A 24,800-nucleotide genomic window follows, 5' to 3' on the forward strand; every position below is an offset into this window, starting at 1 on the left:
TATAGATATTTTTTGATATCCAAATTTTTTCTATTAACACGGTTGATTTTGACAACTACTTACAAGATAAAATACATATTGTCGTCTCTATTAAAAATAGAAAATTTTTGGTAAATCATTATTTTACTCTAAAGGTGTGTTTGATTGCATTATCTAGAATTTAATTATAGGTAATATTGCATAGAAAACAAAAACGATCTCATTCTATTGGAAAATGAATTCCATGAAAAGAATTTTTAAATGATTGTACCATACATATTTTTTCATGAAAAAATTAAGAGTGTTTGATTATTTTTCATAGAAAATGTGTAATAATTACATATTTTTCATAAAAAATGTGTGCAATTAAACACACTCTAAGTGATATAAAAATATTTTAACTTAAAATTTTTATTTTTATTAAAAATAAAAATCAATATTTTTTTAAATTTTACTTTAAAAGAAACAAAACATCTTCTTTTCCCATTTCACTTAAAAATATTTTGTTTTTTTGGAAGAATTTTCATCACTCCAACAGAGCATGGTGTAACTTTCTTTTGTTACCATAGATTGTAATGAAGGGTAAAATTGATAATTTGAACACTCAAATTGGAAAAATCAGTCTCTCATTTTTATAAGAATAATAATATTTAATTTAAATTGGATAATATTATCAGTTCAGTAAGGTAAAATTTCTACTTGACGCAGTTTCGAGTTTTGACATATTTATTATTAAAATTAGGTAAAGAATTAGAAAAGAGTCAGAAATTGCTTTTGCCAGTCTTAAGACTCATCCAAACCAAATCAGAGAGAGGGAGAGAGAGAGATTGGGGTTTGTATCTTGCAAATGGAGAGGATGCAGACCAACGTTGCATCTGAATCGGCCGAACCGATCCTTGCTGCCCCAGCAAATCCCACCAATATCATCGTCGTCGATTCCTCGTCGTCGTCTGCGTCGTTGTTGTCATCAGGCGGCTCACAACGACCTCAATGGCCGACGATTGACGGTCCTCTGGGCCTTTCAGAAGAAGACTCCATTCCTTACGCCCGCAGGTTCTTCAAGTTCGGCTTCTTCCTTCTCCCCTTCCTTTGGGCCGTCAATTGCTTCTACTTCTGGCCTGTCCTCCGTCACTCCCCTTCCTTTCCCCGGATTCGCCATTGTAAGTAATTGCCTCTCTCTCTCTCTCTCCCACCTATACACGCATACACACATGCATATGTTCATTTGTATCTGCATTTTCATGTATGGCTGCGTGTGGATACTTAAACCCAGATGCGAAATGTGTCGGATCTTGATGAGTCTTTGATGGAATTTTAAGGGGTTTTTTGGGGGCTTTTTGGAGGTGTCTGAACTATCAAATTTTCTTCGATAAGTTTCTTTTCTTTTGGTAGCGTTTGAACTGGTTTTGGTTTAAGTTCTGAAATGGTTGGAATTTGGCTGTTTTTTTTTTGGCTGGGGTGTTTGGATTTTCAATTTTTCATAGGCAACTTTTTTGGATTTTCAGGCGATTTTCTTGACGTGTTGGAATGTTTTGGCCTTCAGTTTCAAATTCGTTTCTGTGTTATGACTTCCCTTTTGGGTGAAATCAAGAGGACCCTAAATCTGCTCTGGTGAAATGGTGATTGTACATTGATGATGAATGCAGTATATTTGAGTAAAATTTTGCGTTTGTGCGTTTGTGGACGGATAATTCGATACAGGGTCTCATTTCTAGCTGTTGAGGTTAATAATCATCCTCGTAAGTAGAAACTCTCACAATAAGTTGCAGGGATTTTCCTACAACATAGACATATTCATGCATCAATAGTCGACTCTAGACACTTTCTTTTTTGTGTGTAAATTACTAAAAAAAATTACTAAACTTTAACTGTTCGTTCAATAGACACATCCAACTCACTTTTTGGTTTCGATAATGGACTGTTGTTTGCCTTTATCAATAATTTCCATTAAACAATGGCGTGGCAATCTTTATTACTGTTTGGATAAAGATATTTAAGATTCAATCTTTTTACAATTAAAAAAAAAATGAAGAATATGATATTATTTTAAAACATATACTTGAATAAAATATATTTATTATATACTTGGACAAATATATTTATCCAAATATAATTTTTAGTTTTTAAAAAGATTCAATATATTATTTATGTAATTTTAAAATGGTATTCTTTGAAATTCTCCTATTTAAATATATTTGTAAGAACAATTAATTTAAATTTCAAAAGAATTAATAATTGATTAGATAAATAATTAATTTTTTTACTTAAAATTCAATTTATTGTTTTTAATATAAATTCACTATAAGAATAATTTATGAAATTGTTTCAAATCTAATTATTAGAAATTTAATATTGTTAGGTTATAAATTTAGAAATATGGAAAAAACTAAAAAATATACGGTAAAAGATCTTTTATATTTTCTCATAAAAGAAAAAGATTTTTCATATTTATATTTATCCGAATAAATCAAATAAAAAATAAAATAAGGAAATCAAAACCAAAAATTTAAAGAGGCAGAGAGGAAACTACTCAATAAGTATACATGAAAAAAAAATATCTATAATTTATCAACAAAATCAGAAAAAATTATTTCCTTATGAAAACCCAATTTGAATTTTAAAGTGAGCATTTTTGGAAAAACTAAAAAATAAATTATTTTCCTACTATTCTTGTGATGGAAAGTCTAATCAATTATTTTGAAATTTGAAATAAACATAAACAATCAGTTGTAGATATAAATGCAAATATTTATTATAATGATAAAAAAAATAATTTACCAAATAGAAGTAGACTTGAAAATTTTACCATAATTTTGGCTATTTGTATTCATAATTAAAAATGGAGGTAGATTCAAAAGTTCAGATGGGGGAAAACATTGGACATAATTGATAAAATTGTATAAAATTGTAGGTGCAAATAAAAAAATCAGAACTGAAATTTTGAACACAAGGAATAAAGAGTAACTATTAAATAAGAATTTTTGTTTCAATGTTGTATCCCAATACCTGTGTCCTATGTTCGGACAAGTCTGACCTCTTGGTAATATAATCGTATCTAACACCTTTACCCGAGTCCATGTAACATAATGATTTCATTTGATACCATAATTTACCCGTGCATGCTATATTGATCATAGACCATCGAACCCAATCTTGCTTATTCTCATTTTTGAGATGCCTTCAACTTAAGCTTAATTGCTTCTCCTTGCTACACTAGGCCAACCATGTTCCAAGTACAATAGCATACCGTCAAGTTTTAATCCCAATAGGGGTTTGGTTGCATGAATTTTTCCTTGTTGAAATTGTCCTTATCCATGGCCGTATATCTTGTAAAGTCATTGCATCCTATGCCATTACTAAGAATGTTTGTTCAGATCTTTTTCTCTCTCCCTCTCTCTCCTTTGCAATAATTTTTTCGCATTTTCTTCCCTCTGCCCACTAGTAAGTTCTTTAATTCTCTTTTCATATGTTCAAACTATCCTAATCATGTCTTGTGCTTCTTATCTTCAAAATGTAATACTCTTAGAAAACCTCATTTTTTATCTTTTTGTTTTTGTATAGTTGCACATCCACTGTAGCATCTTTGTCTCAATTGTGCTAATATTTTTTCTCAATATCATGTATAATGTAAACAAACCAGTCTTATAGTATCTAATAAACCTTTATCCCATTATCTGAGGTTAGCTATATAAATTCTAGCTCGCTTCATTTCATTTTTATTTATGAATTTATCTTCTTTAAGGCTCTTATAGCTTGTGTAATACTAAAGTGTCTCCCATCAAGTTTTTCTTGGTCTTCCTCTACTTCTTTTGTTAGGTACTTGTTTCATTCCATCCACTCTTCTATCAGGGCTCTATTGGTCTTCTTTTCATAAGACCAAACCATTTTAATCATGTCTTGCACATTTTATCTTCAATAAGAGCCACTTTGTTCTTATATCCAAATTTTATCAACAGTTTAGCCTTCTCTTCAACTCATCTCGTCTTTTGGAGGTATATAATGTTGATTTTTTCTCTTAATCATAAATCATCACATCCACCACTTCCATTGATTTTTTTTTTGGTCCTCATATTCCGTGTTCCTATCCTTAATTTATGGTCATGGACTAACCTTTTTACTCAGCCATTCACAAAAATGCAAGAACCTTTGGAGATTTAACATTGCATTTGGGTGTCGATATAGTGACTAGCTTATTTTTCACTGCCCACAAGCAGTGCATTTTTTTGCTATAATGGGTTGCCCCCCCCCCCCCCCCCCCCCCACCCCACAAAAAAAAAAAAAAAAATCATTTGTTTGTGTCAACGATTAGGAGATTGATCTTGTCCATATTCTCGAACAAGATCAAATCAGTTTGATTGTGATTGATTTCTTGATTATATTTTTCTTTCTAAGTTAGAGAATGTAACTTCTAGATGCTGTAAATTTCTATATCTTGTTGTATTCTAATTTGTAAGGTTTCCAAAATTGAATTTGGAAACTATCCTATTTTGTTTTTATGAACTTCCTAAGTTGATAGGAAGGCATGTATATATTCAAATCATTCCCTCTACAGATGAATAAGATTGAAACATTATTTCCATGTCCTCTTAGATATGGTATCAGAGCCATAGAATAGTCATCGTTCTTTGTGACTGTTAAGGCCTTCATCAATCTTCTTCATCCGATATTATGTCTACTACCCCTAACCCTAATCCTATGTCGGATTCGGTCGATTCCAGCAGTGCAACGGAAATTTCATTTGCTGGAACAAATAGTGTATGCTTGGGGTGGAGAATTGTAGAATCTTCAAGTAGCTTACCAATTGAATTGTAAGAACTACTTGAAGTGGTCTCAGCTAATCTGAACTTTTCTAAAGGGAAAAGGGAAGTTAAGTCACCTTTTGGGGATTGGTCCTAAGGAGGGGAATCCCACGTTTGTAGCATGGGATGAGGATGACTCCCTAGTGATGTCTTAGCTGTGGAACTCCATGGTTCCAAAGATCAGCGACATTGTGATGTTCCTCACGACAGCCAAAGACATTTGGGAGGCAATGAAGCTCATCTACTCCAAGGTTCACTATGCTGCACAAATTTATGAGATAAGGACCAAAGTTGCAGCCACCAAGCAAGGAGCAAGATCCATCACAGAGTATGCAAATATATTGCAGACCTTATGGCAGGAATTGGATTATTACCAATGCCTAAAGATGAAGTGTAGTAAAGATGTTGCATTATAGAAGAGATTCGTGGAGAAGGAGAGGACATATGACTTCCTAGCCGGACTCAATATGGCATTTGATGCGGTAAGAATTCAAATCCTTAGTAAGGAGGATTTACCCTCTCTAACTAAAGTGATTTCCATAGTTTGTGCAAAAGAAGGAAGAAGGGGAGTAGGGTAAGGTCAAGTCTATGTGGTTAGCGGCCACCAACAAGCTGAACAAAGGGGTCCAAACCAAGGAGATGGCTTGGAGCTTAACAGGGCTGAAATTGAGAGACTGAGGAGCTTTTTGGAATGTATTGACAAGAAAGCTGAGAAAGGTACTTGTTCTCTCACACTTATAGGTATTTCCTCTTATTCTTTTACCCTGCATGTTTCGGGAATAGTCCAACCTAACTCTTGGATCCTAGATTCTGGGGCAATAAATCATGTGACTCCTCTCTCACACCTTTTTATCACCTATAGTCCTTGTTCAAGCTCTAGAAAAATTGCTATGGAAGATGGTTCTTTAATCGCTGCTACTGGCCAAGTAGATGTTCTTCTTAATGAACATCTCACCCTAAAAAATGTCCTTCATGTTCCTAAATTATTCACTAACCTCATCTCTATCCAAAAGCTTATCCTGGATACTAATTGCAGTGTTAATTTCCATTCTACTCTTTGTGAGATTCAAGAACAGGACACAAAGAGGATGATTGGGCTTGCTAGAGCTAGAGCTAGGGTTGGTCTATACTATCTTGAGAACCCGGGTGAGTAGGAGAAAAAGGAGGAGGTTCCCCTTGTGTCATGCCTAGCTCAATCCAACAAAGATCAGTTATGGTTACATCACTATCGTCTTGGTCATCCTTCTTTTTTTACTCTTAGGGTCATGTTTTCAACTTTATTTAAGAGTCTTGATGTTAAACATTGCTACTGTGCTGTATGTGAATTTGCAAAGCACAAAAGAGTGACCTATCCTTTATCTAACAAAAGAACTATTCTTCCCTTCTCTCTAGTTCATAGTGATGTTTGGGGCTTGTCAACTATACCCAATATTTCTTGGGCACGTTGGTTCATTGTGTTTGTAGATGACTGCACTAGGGTAGTGTGGCTATACTTGTTGAAAAATAAATCTGAGGTGAGTACAATTTTTCCTACATTCTATAACATAATCTAGAATCAATTTGGGGTGAAAATTAAGAAACTTAGGTCTGATAATGCCAAAGATTTATTTAATCAGTCCCTATCAATTTTCTTCCAACGATCATCCATGAATCCTCCTGCCCTTATACTCCCTCAATAGAATGGAGTGGCCGAGAAGAAGAATGGCCACCTACTTCTTATTATCAGAGCACTTCTGTTCCACTATAATGTTTCTAAATATTATTGGGGAGAAGCAGCTCTAACAGTTACTTTTCTTATCAACAGATTGCTTTCTCAAACTCTTGAATCTTATAGCCCAATCCAATTCCTAGCCAAACACTTTCCTGATGTTCATGTCAATAGTTGTTGAAAGCCTAAAATCTTTGGGTGTGTATCGTTTGTTCATGTCCATACTCCTAATAGAGGTAAATTAGATCCTCGTGCTCTAAAATGCATTTTCATTGGATATTCCTCTATCCAAGAAGGTTATTGGTGCTACCATCCCCTTTCTAGAAAATTCTTTATGTTAGCTGATGTGACTTTTGCAGAAAACATTATTTATTTTGGCCATTCACATCACTATCAGAATTTAATCTTAACTGATAAGGGTTCCTTCTTTATATGATCTTGACCTGTTATCATCCTTCCTCCCATCATCAGCTATTCTGAAGGATTCACCAGGTATGATACTGGAGGAGCCCTTACCAGGTACTCCATGCCCGCTACAAGTATACTCAAGGAGAAAAGGGCTGATTTCTTCCCCTATGCAGGTCCCAACATCCAATTCTAGTCTTGAACCTGCTACTGCCAACACTGACAAGTCCAATGGCTCTCCTGACAACTCACCAGGTAAATCTTGTGTTGAACCTTTAATACCTGTTGATGAGCTATTAAACCTACTGAACCCTTACTTGAAATAGAAACTTCTAGGTGTGATCTTGATTGGCCTATTGCACTTAGAGAGGGCACTCTAACCTGCACCAAGCACCCTTTACATCCGTTTATATCCTATTCCGGATTATCATCTCCACATAAAACCTTCCCGACCAACCTTCATACCATTCCTATTCCCAAAACTTTTTCTAAAGCAATAGAGAATGAAATTGGAAGAATGCCATGGAGGTCGAGATGGCAGCCCTACAAAAGAATCAAACATGAGAGGTTGTTGAATTGCTTAAAGGGAAACACCCGATGGGTTGCAAATGGGTCTATACAATAAAATATAAGTCTAATAGGTCATTGGATAGATACAAGGCAAGGCTGGTAGTGAAGGGATATACTCAAGTGTATGGGGTAGATTACCTAGATATCTTTGCACTAGTTGCAAAGTTAAATACAATCAGGGTTATCTTGTCCTTGTCTGCTAATCTAGGTTTGCTATTATAGCAATATGATGTAAAAAATGCATTTTTGCATGAGGATTTAAAAGAAGAAGTTTACATGGATTTACCATTAGGATATGGCTTAATCACTCAGGACAAGGTAGTGTGCAGACTAAAAAAGGCTCTATATGGCCTAAAACAGTCTCCAAGGGCCTGGTTTGGCCGGCTTACAAAAGTGATGCTTACCTTAGGGTATAGACAAAGCCAAGGGGATCATACTCTATTCATCCATCATTCACTACAGGGGGAGTGACAGTGTTAATAGGGTAGGTGGATGACATTGTGGTTACTGGAAAGGATAAGGAAGGCAGGAATGAACTCAGAGAGAGTTTGATGTGTGAGTTTGAAATTAAAGAATTGAGGAAATTGAAATATGTCTTGGGCATGGAAGTAGCACACTCAAAGGAGGGAATCTTTATTTCTTAGCAAAAGTATATTGTGGACCTCCTAACTAAAACTAGAATGGTAAGTTGTAAGGCGGCAGATACTCCAATTGAACCTAATCACAAGTTGGGAAAGGTTCCTGAAGACAATGTGATTGATAAGGGATCCTATCAAAGGCTAGTGGGGAGGCTAATTTATCTAGCCCATACTCGGTTAGACATTGCATATGTAGTAGGAGTGGTAAGCCAATTCATGCTCATTCCTAAAGAAACTCACATAAGGGCAGTGTATAGGATACTGCATTACTTGAAGAGGACACCCGAGAAAGGAATCATGTTCAAGAAAGGAGAATGCATGTCTCTTGAGGCTTACACAAATGCAGATTATGCAGAGTACATAGTGGATAGGAGATCCATATCAGGCTATTGCATTTTCCTAGGGGTAACCTTGTGACGTGGAGGAGTAAAAAACAAAGTTTAGTGGCTCAGTCAAGTGTAGAAGTCGAATTTAGGTCTACGACTCTAGGAGTGTGTGAGTTACTATGGTTGAAAATATTGCTTGAAGATCTGGAAATCGAGTGGACAGCTCCTATGAGGCTCTATTGTGACAATAAATCAGCAATAAGCATTGCTCACAATCCAATTCAACATGACAGAACTAAGCTTGTTGAAGTGGATAGACATTTTATCGAGGAGAATTTGGATAGTGGCCTGATTTGTACTCCATGCATCTCCTCTAATGATCAGTTGGTAGATGTGTTAACTAAAGGGTTACCTGCAGCTAATCAACAAGCTTGGAATGGATGACATCCATTCTCAATCTTGGGGGATTGATCTTGTCCTTATTCTCGGACAAGATCAGATCAGTTTTGATTGTGATTGATTTCTTGATTATATTTTTCTTTCTAAGTTAGAATGTATCTTCTGGATGCTGTAAATTTCTATATCTTGTTGTATCCTAATTTGTAAGGTTTCCAAAACTGAATTTGGAAACTATCCTATTTTGTTTTCCAAAACTGAATATGGAACTTCCTAAGCTGATAGGAAGGCATGTATATATTCAAATCATTCACTCAATGGATGAATAAGATTGAAACATTATTCCCACGTCTTTGATAGTTTGTAATTCATGGTTTTGATCCTATGAGTTTTACACTGGTCGTTAGTTACCCAACTATCTACTCTTTTATTCGGGCTTGGGATCAACTCAACTCTATAGGCAGAGTTGAGCAACCTATGTAATCATTTTTTTTTTTATTTTGTTTTGTTTTGTTTTAATGATTGAGCTGAGATATTTGAACTGGTATTTTTTCAAAACAACTTGACTTTTAAGTCTCACTACAACATCATCCACACTGTTATTTATTCTAAACTTATATTTTGTATGTTTGATTTTCAACTTGTTCAACTTGAAGTCTTTGGATTCTATAATGTCCTATAACTCAACTTTAGTACTCATGTTTACTTTTATCTTGTCTATCAAGACAACATTATCAGCAATCTAATGCTGATTTTCTTAGATGTGAATAGTATAGTCAAACATCTGTAGAACAAAGAGATAAAGGTCCATTGTAGATCTTTGATATAATCAAATTATAATTAGCAAAGTGTTACTATCATTTGTAAATCACATAACTTCCCAAGATGACTTTCTTTGATCTTGTCCATTTTGCTACCTCTACACAATTGCTTCTTAAATGCTTTTTTGTAATGTATCTCATTTATCTCATTCTCAACATCTCTTCTTTCATCACTCAGTGGTTTATTTTGTTAAAGAATTGAAGAATTTATCTACCTTTCATGCATGGTTCTTGTCAAGAAAGATGTGGGAAGGAAAGTTTTCTCTCAATCTTATTCCCCTTTGACGGGTAGAACAAAGTATATATATATATATACACTTCCTTCATAAACTAGGAAGTTCCTAATAAGAAAGCTTCCAAATATGCTTTCGGAAACTTGTACAATTTTAGAATACAACAACTAATGGAAAGATGCAGCTAATAACAGAAAGATACAGCAACAATCTAATCTAGAAGATACATTATGTTTAGGAAACATATAAAACTAAGGGCCCGTTTGATTGGCCACATTTTCTATGGAAAATGGCCATTTTCCACCTAAATTCTAGCTTTTGTAGTGTCTGATTGCCTAATTTTCTAGGTAAATTAAATTCCCACTTGATGGTCACGTGATGGTTTTTACTCACTTTTGCTAGAAAAGGAATTCTTAGGGGGGGGGGGGGGAGGTGTTGGAAAAGAAATTCCAGGGAATTGCAACTCGCAAAGCTGAGGGGAAGCACGAAGGAGAAGAAGAGAGGCCGACGGCTGGCGGTCGACGAAGCTGAGGTTGGAAGCATCAAACTTGGTGTTTGTCGCAATCTCCACAGAAGAACAGCTTCGACTTCTTGTTCGTGGCCATCCACCGCCAAAGATGAGCTCCAACTTCGGCTTCGTTGCCATCTCCGCCAAAGTTCAGGTCAGACTTCGTGTTTGTTGCCATCTCTGAGTTTCAGACCACCAGCGCATCTTCATCTTCTTCATGAAAAATGGTCATCGCTCCTCCGACACTGTCATCCTCCTCGCACTGTGCCTCCAGATGGGTTTCTTCCACTCATCTTGAATGATTTTCGATTTCTGAATTTCTGGGGTTTTGATTTTACAAGGGGAAGAAGCGATTCAAGAAGAAGAAGAAGACAGTTGCAGGCTCAATCCTTGATGATTTTCCTGATTTCTTCTCTTTCTTGGTATTCCCACCCCCGCAGCTCTCAATCCTTCCATGTTCCAACTTCCAAAGCTTTTAGTTGACCCACAATTGAGGCAGTTGCAGGCTTCTTCAATATTTCTTTTTTTTATTATTTTCTTTTCTGTTTTTTTTTGTGAATTTTAGGCTTTAATGATTTTTTTTTATGAATTATACATATGAATGGAGCCTATTTCAAATTTTAAGTTAAAATAGATACGCTTTTCATGAAAAAATGAATATTTTTCATGGAAAAATAGTGACAATCAAACACCTAAACTTAGAAAAGTACAACAAATTCTAGGTAAAAAATTAAGTCAATCAAACACTCTTAATTGACAATTTCTATGCAAATCATTTCTAGGCAATTCAATTACCTAGAACTCATTTTCTTTTCATGCAAGTTCTATGCTTGCAATCAAACACACTCTAATATTTATCAATCACTGATTTGATCTTGTCCGAGAATAAGGACAAGATCTAATCTTTTATTGTTGACAGTTCTGAATAAGAATATAAAAGGTTTCCCAATTCATGAGGCTCCCTATTGTGTGAATGTTTGGGGAGGTGCAAACCACACCCATGACCCTGTTCATGTAGGCACAAATCTTTCTTTTGAATGGCATTTCTCATAGGGCACATGATCCAAGATGTAGCATCTGTAGAGATATGTCCTTTAAACTAGTTCGGAGGCAAAAGTTAGACTCTGCATTGTACCTCTTATGAGTTGGGACTTGTGGATTGTTTTCTAGAGTTCATGATCTCTTCAAGTGACTTCTTCCCCTACCTTCAATCAACCTTAGCTTGATTGGTAATAACGAGATTACATCAAGACAAGTGAAGGGGGATAATTAGCATTCTCTAAAAAGCTTTGTATCATCCAGTGGACCTTGTTCCAAACATGGAGCAGCCACTCTATCACTCACAAAAGTTGCCTCCCATGACATTATAGAGCTAAAGATTAATTATTCATATTGTTGAGCCAAAGAAGATGAGCTAGCTATTCAATGTTGCTATCCAAGTTTATGTCACTGTTCATGATGCTTGGCAATCGATGCTAGCATGCTCTATACAGAAGGTTCTTTCCCTCTTGGAACTTGGAAGATCATTTATCCATCGATCCAGTCCTTGTAAGTTCCAGGATCTATGCCTCATATTTGATTGATGTGCCCTCTGTCTTGTGTTGTCTCCTATGGCTCCATGGAACCATAGCAAATATCATCACTTGCTAGACGTTCCGTACAAGTTCCATGCATGCACAATTCTCTAAGATTACAATGAGTTAAAAGCATAAAACTTTTGGGAAAAATATAACTAATCATTTACTGGAAAATATATCCATAGTTTCGTCACGCTTGTTGAAGATATCCTGGTTCTTGGTTATTGAAAACATCCCTTAACCTTACATTTGGCATTTTTAGGCAACTAGTGCTCACATGCGATGTCAAATTTAGGGATGGTTTTGTGAATAGTGTATTTTAAGATTCATGGTGTTTTCCATGTACTTGGTATTCCTTTGACTACAAGGTTGGGAGCACAAGTAATGACAACTTACTGTGATGAATACTTTTTCCATGGAAAGGGTGATTGTTGATGATATTGGTGATGTTTTGGATAACATGTTTGAGGTACCTTGATAGTGAGAAGTAGTTTGGACTAGAATTGTGAGGCTTGAAACTCTGTTGTACTTAGTAGCTGATTATGGCTGCATCGTTATGTTTTATGTGGCATACCACATTAAATTTAGAAAATTAATTGAGAAAATGTTACAGATAAAGGTGGCTGGTATTTGTTTGAAGTGGTATGGAATATAATTGGATTGTCTTAGAGAAGCTGAAGATGCATTTCCTTTAGAATTGTTTCTCTTTGGAGTAAGAGGGGGGGGTATAAAGTACGCTGTTTTGCCTGCTTGCTTACGCAACATTAAAGCATACATCTTTCTAATTTAAAGTGGTAAGCATCATCCTCAAGTTAAATGTTATTTCCATAATGTGGAGAAGTCAGTCCCCCTCTAATTTAACATTGGTTGATATATGTTTTAGCAAGGATCATGCCAAGTTGCTATTGTGTTAAAGAATAGTATTTTAGTGCCAACAGAAGGATGACTTGGTAACTAGTGGCATATAGATGGCTATAGCTACATCCTTATAGGTAACTAGTGGAAGGTATTAAGAAAGGTAGTGTCACAGGAAAGCACTGTTAGTATGGGGTGAATTGTCATTAGCCAAGTTGTTAGAAATAAGTGGGAAGGTTAGTTAAGGCAGTTAGGCCTGATTTTCAAATTGCTTAAAATTCAAACTATTTGTAATTGGGCAAGTGGCCTTTGGCGCCTATTGGTGAGCCGGATCAGTATAAAAAGGCACATTGATACTGCTTGGAGAATTATCAATACAATTTCTCTCTCTCTCTCTCTCTCTCTCTCTCTCTTGCCAATCTCTCTTTTCTCTCTGATTTCCATTCCCTCTCAATTCTCTCTGTTCTTCTCCCTCATTTCCCCCCTAATTCTCCTCCCTTCAAGGAGAATCCCTCCTGTTAGAATTTGATTTTGGCATTCTGGTATCAAAGCACGATCTCAGGCAGAGATCATTCTCGAAATTCATCATGGCCAATGACACCGGCATGAAGCAAATGGAGGCGCAATTGCAGCAGGTCACGGTGGCGATGGTGACTGACATTGAAATTTGGAAGGGAAGTATGGAGACATCCATGGAGACGGTGGTGGAGAGATGGATCGAAGGAGCAATGGATTGATGGAGGGAAGAGAGTTAGGAGCAACACAACCAATTAAATGAGTAGATGCAGATGTTTGTAAGGATGTTCACAAGCCAAGTCCCGGTAAGACTCTCTTTAGAATTCCCTCTTAGAGAAAGATCTGACCCGATTTTGCTAGTGCACATTCCGGTCACTCGAGCAAAGGATGCCTCTGAATTTGAGGCAAATTCGAGGATAGTAGGGGAGAATACAACGGAGAGGAGGCAAGGAACTTAGGGTGCTCCTCATCACCTTGGCTTTCCATTTCCAAAACTAGAGATCCCCAAGTTTGGAGTGAATCCTAGGTGGTGGGTGTGTAGATGTGAGAGGGTGTTTAGTTTCTATCAAGTGCCTGAACAATAGAGAGTGACCCTTGTTGTTGCTTACCTGAATGATGTGGGAGACGCATGGTTCCAGGGGTGGATTGGTGCTAAGGAAGGATGTCGATGGGTTGAATTCGTGGATGACTTGTGTGAGTGTTTTGGTGATAAGAATATGGTGGATGTAGTGGAGAAGTTAAATAAGCTATGACAAGAAGGATTAGTGCAGTCCTATCAACTGAAATTTGAGAAGCTCAAATCACTGATGTTGATCTTGAATCTGCATTTAATGGAGGGATACTTTGTTTCTAGTTTTGTGAGCGGATTAAATGAGGAGTTGAGACCTACTGTTAAGATACAACAACCCAAAACCATCAAGCAAGCAGCTGAGTGTGCTAGTGTACAAGAGTTGACAATGGAGGCATTGATGAAAAACAGAGGTGGCAGATGAGGAGTTTGAATTGTGGGGCACTCCAGCCAGGAGGAAGGAGTGTAGGAAGAGATGAAGGAATAGTTTGGGGGGGGGGGGGTAGGGGAGTCAATCCATCCACTGCTATTGTTCCAATGCCTATAAACAGTGGGAAGTTAGCTAAGCAGAGGAGGCAATCAGGCTTGTGTTACCGTTGTGGAGACTGATATACTCCGAGGCACTAATGTCGGAGGCAGCTCTTGCTACTAAAAGGAGAAGAAGAGGAAGAAGACAATGATGAAGGGGTGATTTCACGGGTGGAAGGAGATGGAGAGGAGAATGTGGAGATCTCACTCCATGCACTTAGGGGTCTTACTAATAGTAAGATTATCTGAGCGGAGGGAAAGGTGCAGGATAGCAGGTTAGTGGTGTTGTTAGATAGCAGAAGCACAGATAGCTTCCTGGATGAAGGGACTGCTAAGAAATTGAAGTGTGAACTAACAGGCAACCAACCCTTGTCTATGACTGTATCAAACGGTCATAATGTGATGTGCAGGTTTGCTTGTGTGGGGTTTTGTTGGGAAATGCATGGAGAGACATTTGAAGATGATCTAAGGCTGTTGAAATTGGGGGGTTGTGAGTCTTGTGACATTATTTTGGGAGTGGACTGGATGAAGGGGGCTAGTCCCATTAGTTTTGACTTCAATAAAATGGAAGTCACATTTGAGAAGGAGAGTCGGAAAATGACCCTTATTGGGAGTCCAGAGACGAGGGTGTGCAAAATGATCACGTGGAGGAAGCTTCAAAATATCTTAAAGTCCAAATGGGCTTAGGTGGCCCAACTTTTCTCCATCCATGCAATGGAGCATGAGGAAGAGGAGCTGGAGCTTGTGGAAGAGAAGGGAAACCTACTAGACAAACGACATTGGCAGGTACATGAATCAGATTCCCTTTGTAAACTTTTGCTTGAATTTAGGGACCTGTTTAAAGAACCTCACTCCCTCCCTCATAGACATTATGACCACTCAATTGTCCTAGAACCAAACATCGAACCTATTAACATAAGGGCCTATAGCTAAACAAAAAGTTGAGATTGAAAAATTGATCAAGGATATGTTGACTAGGTCAATCATTTGACGAAGTCAGAGCCCTTATGCTTCCCCTATACTTGTCAAAAAAAAAAAAAAAAAAATGGGAGTTGGCGTTTTTGCATTGATTATCGCTAGCTGTTAACTCACACAGTGGAAAACAAATTTTCCATTATGATAATTGAAGATCTTTTAGACATATTAAAGAATGCAATAGTCTTTACAAACCAGATCTTCGATTAGGGTACCATCAAATACGTATGAACCCTGATGACATCCCTAAAACTGCATTCACCACTCACCAAGGGCATTATGAGTTCTAGGTAATGCCCTTTGGCCTTACGAATGTTCCTGCCACATTTCAGGCCTTAATGAACCACATTTTTTAACCTTACCTTAGCAAATTCATATTGGTCTTTTTTGGTGATATCCTTGTCTATAGCCCTTCTTTTCAGCAACACATAGACCACCTAAAGACTACCGTAGAGGTCCTTAGATTCAATCAATTGCTTATTAAGAAATCTAAGTGGCCTTTGCTCAGCCACAAGTGGAGTATCTAGGGCATGTGATATCTTGGGCAGGAGTGAGTACTGACCTTAAAAAAGTGGTAACTATGTTGGCTTGGCCAATGCCTATGAATGTGAAGGCCTTAAGGGGATTTTTGGGCTTGACTGGGCATTATAGATGGTTTGTGAAAGGGTATGGAGTAATAAGCAAACCCTTAACTAATTTGTTGAAAAAAGATGGGTTCAATTGGAACGAGGAAGCAAAGGAAGCCTTTGTGTAGCTCAAAAAGAGCTATGAGTGAGGTACCCACATTAGGGTTGCCTGATTTTTCTAAACCCTTCACCTAGAGACTGATGCAAGCAACACAGGGGTAGGGGTAGTTTTATCACAAGAGGGAAGACTATTGGCTTTCATTAGCCAAGCCCTAAGCCGCCAAGCCCTAAGCCATAGACACCAAGGGCTGAGCGTATACATAGTTTTGAAAGGCGAGAGGCGCAGTGAGGCGCAAAGGGTCTTGGAGCTTGAGGCACGAGGCGCATGAGGCGAGGCGGCGCGCCTTTGCGAAGTGAGGTGCACTTTTTAGAAAAAAAACTCAAAATATTATAAAATCATAAACAATTATTAAATTATCAATAATAACACATTGATATCATTCATGATTCATTATCTTCAAATTCTAAACTAACAACATCGAAATTGATTCATTCATCATGCAAATTCTAAACTAGAAATATCATCAAAGTTCAAACTTAAAGTCTCAAACTCAACCAGCAAGAGAAATTGAAAAACTAATCAAATAAAGTCTCAAACTCTAAACTAGAAATATCAGCAACCAACAAGAGAAATTAAGCAAGAATGCAAGAAATAATCAAATAAAAAACAAGTAAAGAACTCACAAGAGCAGGCTGGAACCAAGAAGAGGGGAGGTTGGAATGGAACCGAGATTGGCAGCTACTTTCGGTGGGCAGCGGGCTGCTTCTTAACAGCTTGAACTTGAAGAGCAGATGAGAAGAGAGGTGAGGAAGAGAGGAGAAGAGCGTGAGAAGAGGAGAATAGAGGAAGAGGGCACGGTTGGAGAGGAAATTAACAAGATAAGAGGCGGGCGTGGCTGGAGAGGAGAGGAAGAGAGGAGGCAGTCGTGGCTGGAGAGGAAAGGAAGAGGAAGATCGGGCCGAGCTGGAGAGGAGAGGAAGAGAGGAGGGGGTCGCGGCTGGAGATGAGAGGAAGAAGAAGATCGGGCCAAGCTAGAGAGGAAGATAGGATGCGGGCGTGGCTGGAGATGAGAGGAAGAAGAAGATCGGGCGAGCTGGAGAGGTGAGGAAGAGAGGAGGCGGGCGCGGCTGGGGCTGGAGAGGAGAAGGAGAGGAAGAGGAAGATCGGGCGAATTGGAGAGGAGAGCCTGGAGAGGATGAGGGTGCGGCTGGATGTTGGAGGAGTGAGGAGTTATCAGGCTGCCAATTTTAATTAAAAGACCTAAGTTTCATGAGGCGCGCAAGGCGAGGGCCTCGCCAAAACCGCCTCGCCTCGACCCAGGCGAGGCGCCAAACTGGCGCCTTAAGGCGCCTTGCGCCTAGGTGCGCGCCTAGGCGCGCCTTTGATAACTATGAGCGTATATGACAAAGAGCTCCTAGCAGTCCTAATTGCGGTGGAGAAATGGAGACATTACCTAGAAGGGGGTAGTTCATCATAAAGACATATCATGAAAGTTTGAAATTCCTCTTGCAACAAAGTTTACATACACACCTCTAGAAGAAAGGGATGGCGCGGTTAATGGCGTTAGATTATGTGAATCACTATCGAAAGGGAAGGGAGAATAAGGTAGCAGATGCTTTATCTAGATGTATAGAGGAAGGATTAATGGCATCTATTACAACAGTTGTTCTTGATTGGTACTAGGAAGTTTTTGCTAGCTATGAAGATGATGTATGGGCAAAGGCAATCATGGAGTAGTTGTTCTTGATTGGTACTTGGATTCACTTTAAAGAATGGGGTGTTGAGATATTAGGGAAGGCTAGTAGTGGGCAATCGGGAGGAATTGAAGAGGAAGATCCTAGAGACTTTACATGGATCCCCACTTGGGGGCCATTCTGGGGTACAAAACACTTACCAGAGAGTCAAGCAATTGTTCTTTTGGCCTAAGTCGAAGAGGTATGTGGCTGAATATGTGATGAAATGTGACACTTGTAGGAGGTGCAAGCATGAGACAGTAGCGTCACCTGGGCTACTCCAACCACTCTCCATTCCTACTCAAGCATGGACTAATATACTAATGGACTTTGTGGAGGGATTGCCCAAGCCCGAAGGCAGGGATTGCATCTTAGTAGTGGTGGACAGATTCACGAAGTTCTCCAATTTTATTGGATTGACTCACCCTTTCATAGCACAAGAGGTGGCCTGCCTTTTCCTAGACAGAGTGGTCCAATTACATGGCATTCCCCAGTTAATAGTGTCGGATAGAGACAAGGTCTTCACCAACCTCTTTTGGAGAGAATTGTTCAGGAGTTTGAGAGCTAAATTGCATATGTCCTTAGCTTATCACCCCAAGTCTGATGGCCAGATTGAAAGAGTGAACTAGTGTTTGGAGACCTATCTGAGATGTTTATGTTTCCTACAGCCTAAAGGGTGGCATCATTAGCCGTCTTTGGTCCAGTGGTGGTACAATTCCTGCCACCTTAGTTCCATTAAGAGGACCCCTTTTGAGGCCCTGTACGGGTATAAGCCTCCTCTACTTCCTGCCATTGATGGGGGATATTACAGTGGATATGGTGGATTCCTACTTGCAGCAAAAGCAACAGGTGCTTAAGGTGGATTCCTACTTGCAGCAAAGGCAACAGGTGCTTAAGGTATTACAGAGAGAACTGGAAAATGCTTAGAACAAGGCTAAGCAATTTGCTGATTGAAGGAGGAGTGACAAAGAGTTTGGGGTGGGAGATAGGGTTTATCTCAAGCTCAGACAAGCTCATCTAAAGGCCTTTGCTCCTGGCCAACACACCAAACTCAGCCCGAAGTATTTTGGCCGCTATCCTATACTAGCACGAATAGGACAGGTAGCTTATAAGCTTCAGCTACCCCCTTATTCTCAAAGACACCCTGTGTTCCATATCTCGCTGCTGAAGAAATCTCCAGGAGCCCATGCAGCAAGCACAGCTCTACCCACCCTATTACCAGATCCTACAGAGGCTTCAGAACCCATGGCTGTCTTGTATAGGAGGATCATATGTCGATACCCTATAGGGCAGGTCTTAATCAGGTGGTCTAATCTCCATCCGAAGAATAACACATGGGAATACCTTTCTAGCCTACTTGGGCAATTCCCTAAGGTGGCTGGCTTGCTGTGAACTTCTTGCGGACAAGAAGTTGCTAAAGGGGAGGGGAGTTGTCACGGGAATGCACTGTTAGTATGGGGTGAATTGTTATTAGCCAAGTTGTTAGAAATAATTGGGAAGGTTAGTTAAGGCAGTTAGGCCTGATTTTCAAATTGCTTAAAATTTAAACTATTTGTAATTGGGCAAGTGGCCTTTGGCACCTATTGGTGAGCCGGATCAGCATAAAAAGACACTAATACCGCTCCCAGGCATCTTGGAGAATTATCAATACAATTTCTCTCTCTCTGTCCCACCAATCTCTCTTTTCTCTCTGATTTTCATTCCTTCGCAATTCTCTCTGTTCTTCTCCCTCATTTCGCCCCTAATTCTCCTCCCTTTAAGGAGAATTCCCTCCTGTCAGAATCGAATTCTGACAGGTAGCTTTCTATTCATATAATTCTTTTTCACCCTTTCTTACCCCTCTGCTGTGATCAATTAAGCTGCTTACCATAGGCTGAGGAACAATTTGTTGGCACTCTTTTTTACTGGGCTAGTGAATGGTTAATTCTATGCTGGTACTAACTTCTTAGAGGATTTGGATTCATTTATTCCTTGTTGGCTTCTTTAGTAACACTCTTCATGCTATATTAACTCTTTTAATGCATGCAAGGTTGTTAAAATTGAGATTTTAAGTGGGATCGAAGGAGAGTCTATAAAATCGGATCGTCAAATTGTAAAATTTTAGAGATAATTAAAATACCCTTTAATTTTTGTAAATATATGTTTATAATGACATAATTATTAATTTTATAAAAAAATGAAATAATATTGTTTAATAACATGACTATTACAACCTTATTCCTTATTATGAATTAATATTGTTTAATAAGTAAGAATGTAAGATCCAACTCGTATAAGTAAGAAAGCAGCAATTAGCTAAGTATAGCATGTTAGCATTAGTAAACAATAAACATAAATCAACGGATGAAGTACACAAAGAGAAAGAGAAAGAGAAAGAGATTGAGATGGAGAGGATAGAGGTTACACTAAGAGCCTAAGAGAGGAAGTAATTTTAGAAGCAAGAAGGCACTTGCAAGTTGCAACGATGACGATGAGAAGGAGATGTGCGAGAAGAAAAAGAAAATTGAGACTAGGCACCATTGAGTAGAAGGCATGTGGCGTAAGAAGATGACGACACTGAGCACCAAGCAACCACGTAACAAGGGAGAACGACAGTAGAAGGTTGTTTGAATCTTAGAGTAGAGAGAGATAAGGGTTCTAGGTTCGGACTTCGCAAGGCAGCCCTCAATTCAGTCTCTAAGCTTCTAGTGAGTAAAAATTAAAATCGTTGAAATCGCGATTAAATTCTCGATTTCAATGATTTTAAAGATTTAAATCGCGATTCACGTCAATTTTACCTCAATTCTGATTTTACATGCTCGTTTGGAGGTCCTTGACACGTAAAAGCGTATGCATTGGATTGGGATTTTAACGACAACTGCATGCAGTAACCATGTCAAGCACTTTGCACAAATGTGTTTTACATGGCTACCAAACTCAAGTATTGTTTAATAGTTGTTAGTTGATTCCAGCATGATATTATGCATTCTGTGTTTAAAAGCTTTTCCATAGTTTGTAAATACCATTTAGCCCTAGGTAAGTGAAGTAGAATTTAATTTATTTGAAATGAAGCAGTGTCCTGGACCTCCTGGTGTCCTTGGGCATGAAAATAAGATTATAAGAGTAATTTGGCACTTACAGGCTGTTTTGACACATGGATTAGCCAGTGGTATTACCACTTGACATAGTTGTACCATCTTTGGGAAATCATGTCCGGTGGGATAACCTAAGCCTGGGATATTTTAATCCCACTGTAGTGGGATTAATTTTATGGTCAAGGTGGATGATTTTTCCCCATGAGTATAAAAGCCTTATATTCTCTCTTAGGGAAAGTGGGTGAAATGGACATTTAGCAATTAATGTTCACTGTCCAGTTTTACCACCTTCAAGAATATTATACCTGACATGGGATAGTATCACTTTAAGGTTATACCTCCTTAAACTTGGGATACTGGTGTAGGACAGAAGAGAATAGAGAAGAGAAGAGAGAGCCAAAGAGGAGTGAAAGAAGAAGAAGAAGATGAAGAAGAAAAGGAGGAAGCAGAGAGGAGAAATTCTGAGGAATTGACCATTAATTGTCCTCAAATTGAAAATTCAAACATGTATGTATGTCCAACATAAAATAAAAACTACCCACAAATATGAGAAATTAAAGAAACAATTCCCAAGTGTAAACACAAATATAAACACTTGTTAAGATCTACTTCTACACCTACAATACACCCCACCTGAATCTCCCTTGAGACAGTCTGGCATCAGATACCAAAAATGGGATGAGATTATTTAATCCCATCACTATTTTATCCCATCCTTAATTCCATCACTATTTAATCTGGATACAAAATAGCTCGTTAGGCATATTTGCTTGAAAGTCCACCTATTGTAGACCTATGTTGCACGGAAACGGGAATGGGAAACATTTCCAATGGGAAATGTTTTCGATAGGAAACAAAAACGTGGAAACGGACATTTTTTTAAAAAAATAGGCATAAATAGGGTCTGAAACGGGAATAGGAAACGTTTCGGAAATGTTTCGAAAATGGGCAAACGGCTTCTATGAGGTGTTTCCGTGCAACATAGTTGTAGACTTGGTGATGCACTTAACTGTTGTTGACTTGAAAGTCCAAAATGATGGAAAATTCCAATGGGAAATTGCAGATGCCATAACCATTTATTTATAGAGGAATTTCCAATGGTGCTGATTTTATGCTGCATTGGTAGGTTATCTTTTTACTGTGTTCTAGATGTAAGAAAGTGTCAAAGCTCCCTTGTGAATACTGTGTTGCTTCAACGAGTAGAATTTATATAATTTCTTGAGTTCTCACTCCCCTTTCTGTAGATGTATGAAATTGTGATCCCCCTTAATGTATGTGTGAGTTCTCACTCTCCTCCCTTGAAGAGTTTTCTATCTGCAAAGTTCTAACATGTTTTCTCTGTCAGTTGGTGTTTTCTAAATCAAGTGGTATTTGGATCAGACGGAAGGAACTCAACATATTTTCATGTGAAATATATATTCCAATACTAAAAGAGAACATTTTTCTAATTTTGTCTTGCTTTGTTTTTGCACCATGTAGTTTACTTTGTAGTATGGTATTTCATGAACTTGCAGTGGATAGTGAAATATGTATGCCATATGTGATATGTCTATGTAGGAAGACACTTAATGTTTTGAGTTTATGTTGTAATTCCCTGTTATTTCACTTGATTTTGGTTGGTGCATTTGGATCTAATGGACGTCTTGCTGGTTGGGACTGATGACATTCTTTGTTATGCATTTAACATTTCAAGTATCCTTTCTTTTTGTGGTGTTACAGATCGTATTTCTTGCAATTTAGTCAATTGGTTCTCCAGTTATTATGTCTTCATTCTGACATACGGGGAGCAGTGAATTTTGTTTGCTAATTTAGTCATTACATAATTCATTATTACTTAGAGAGCTTCTTAATGAGATTGAATTGGGCATCAAAATGGGATGAAATTGTTCATCTTTGCATTCGTGGCTTTCGAAACCACTGCTTTGTCATCTCTGCTAGGCCCTTCCCAAAAGACAAATAATACGGAACCAAAATCTTCTCATGTGCAGCTAAATTGCTATGGTGAGCTAGAATTCTTATAGCTGACTCCTAGTAATGGGATAAAGGCTTGGTATGTTGTTTTACTAACTTGTTAGACTGGAAGTTATTTTCCTGGTTGTGGAAGAACAAACTCCAGAAAGTCAGTGAACATTGCCATGTTTTATGCCTCACCTTTGCTGTGTCTTGCATTTTCCTAACACTAAACTTGTTACGAGAAGATGGTATACTTCCAGTGCAATGTAAATGAGTGACATGCTGTCCAAGACATTTTTCCTTCTGCTTGATGTTATTTATTTATTATATGTTTTTGATTTCGTTGAGCACTTATTATATGGTTTACAAATGCCAATAATAAGGGTTCCCATAACTGGTGGATCTTAGCAAAACCTCAACCTGTTTTTTTCCGCAGATGTGGTTGGATCGGCAATAGGTTTCACGGTGTTTGCGGCAATTCTCTCATCATGGGCCCTTACATTTGCCATTGGAGGGGAACAACTGTTTGGGCATGTTTGGAATGACTTAGTCATGTACAATGTTGCTGATAGATTGGGATTGACAGGTTGGATCTAATTAGTTACTGCCATGCCTTCTTCATTTAAACAGAGTCACTGTCACTGAAGGCAGGCATGTGTGGTTTGTTTGTACTTAATCATCAGGTCCTAGCCATAAGATGCCAGAGCATAAGATTGCTTTGCTTATTGACCCAACGAATATGATGTTGTGGAAAACATCAAGTCTTTCTTCAAGAGTGTAAAAAGGATCATTTCAATGGTTATATTCCTACTTGCTCTCACTTAGAAAGGTAAATATGATTGGCATGCTATAATCTTTCGTATTTATTACCCCTTGTTTTCAGCCTTTATATATTCTTATTGGTTGGTACTAAATGCGTCATGGTTTGTAATATTTTTACAAGTTAATAAGAGTATTATTTATTGCACTTAACCCTTATTTTAAAATTCAATGCGACTTTTGATTGACCTTTGAATGTTGATGATTGATCCTCTCGGTTTTGGGCGATATTTTTGGTCCAATTTCTTTGAAGACTATACTTGGAATTTTAATGCATCATCATTATTACTTGTTTGGTATGAGTGACCTAAAAAAAATTAATTTTTGGAAGGTGTGTTTTTTTTTTTTTTTTTAAGAATGAAAAACTCAAATCATTTTTTATTAACACTTTTTATTGGGCTTATGACTTTAAACTTTTTTTAAGAGTTACATTAATAATTTCTTATAAATTAATTCATAATATATTTAAATTTGTCGTGAGCCATACAAAGTAACACTTCAATTTCAAGCCGTGATTCAATAACAAAACTATCATGCATTTGCAACATCAATGTCATGGAAATAAAAATCACTCCCTAAAAAATTAATTAGACAGTTCTAATATTAATTGGCTTTTAAAATTATATTATGTAAAAAAAATAATATAACAAAAGACGTATTTAAATGCGATAAAGCTTTAATATTAGCTATATAAGAAAAATATAATAAATAGAAATAATTGTTATGAGTGTATTCTATCATATTAGGAAAAAACCGAAGTGGCATTCATTAATTTCAAATACAACTATGCATGCAAAATGGGATGGGGGTGGCAGTGGCACTTCATTTCAAGCCATTGAGGTTCCACTTCGAGAAAAACAATTAAACATGAAAAAATCCAATGTATTTATTTTTCTCCAAAGTATTACAAATAATTAAACACGAAAATATTGCACTGCATGTTCGGGTGGCTGCCATCAAATTTGAAATGCAAATACACGCCACTCATTTGGATATGAAGAAGGTAGGTGGGCCACAAATTAATTAATGAAATTAATAACCCACCACAGAAATTTGGGTTCTTTTTTTGGTGGGTGGGGGGGGGGGTCAATGGAACCCTAAATTTGCCAATAGGAGTGAGGAAATCTCACCT

General features: G+C 37.7%; 1 protein-coding gene across 2 annotated transcripts; it reads left to right on the forward strand.

The window, feature by feature from the left end:
- Positions 1 to 736: 736 nt before the first annotated feature.
- Positions 737 to 23,821, forward strand: LOC127800336 (probable gamma-secretase subunit PEN-2). 2 transcript variants are annotated; one of them, XM_052334891.1, is made up of 3 exons: positions 737 to 1,139; positions 1,485 to 1,598; positions 23,286 to 23,433. In XM_052334891.1, the coding sequence occupies exons 1-2, from the start codon at positions 827 to 829 to the stop codon at positions 1,592 to 1,594; spliced, it is 423 nt and encodes a 140-aa protein (XP_052190851.1). In that variant the 5' UTR covers positions 737 to 826; the 3' UTR covers positions 1,595 to 1,598; positions 23,286 to 23,433. The 2 variants fall into 2 exon arrangements, with proteins under 2 accessions (XP_052190851.1, XP_052190850.1); XM_052334890.1 differs by lacking the exon at positions 1,485 to 1,598 and having other exon boundaries at positions 741 to 1,139; positions 23,286 to 23,821.
- The last annotated feature ends 979 nt before the right edge of the window (positions 23,822 to 24,800 follow it).

This window comes from Diospyros lotus, chromosome 4 (assembly GCF_014633365.1).
Source record: "Diospyros lotus cultivar Yz01 chromosome 4, ASM1463336v1, whole genome shotgun sequence".
Lineage (NCBI taxonomy): Eukaryota > Viridiplantae > Streptophyta > Magnoliopsida > Ericales > Ebenaceae > Diospyros > Diospyros lotus.

Excerpts from the sequence above, each read along its gene's own strand:
- LOC127800336 (XM_052334890.1), top strand. The coding sequence starts at position 827 with ATGGAGAGGATGCAGACCAACGTTGCATCTGAATCGGCCGAACCGATC. Across the intron at positions 1,140-23,285 it reads CTTTCCCCGGATTCGCCATT|ATGTGGTTGGATCGGCAATA; the intron begins GTAAGTAATTGC and ends TTTTTTCCGCAG.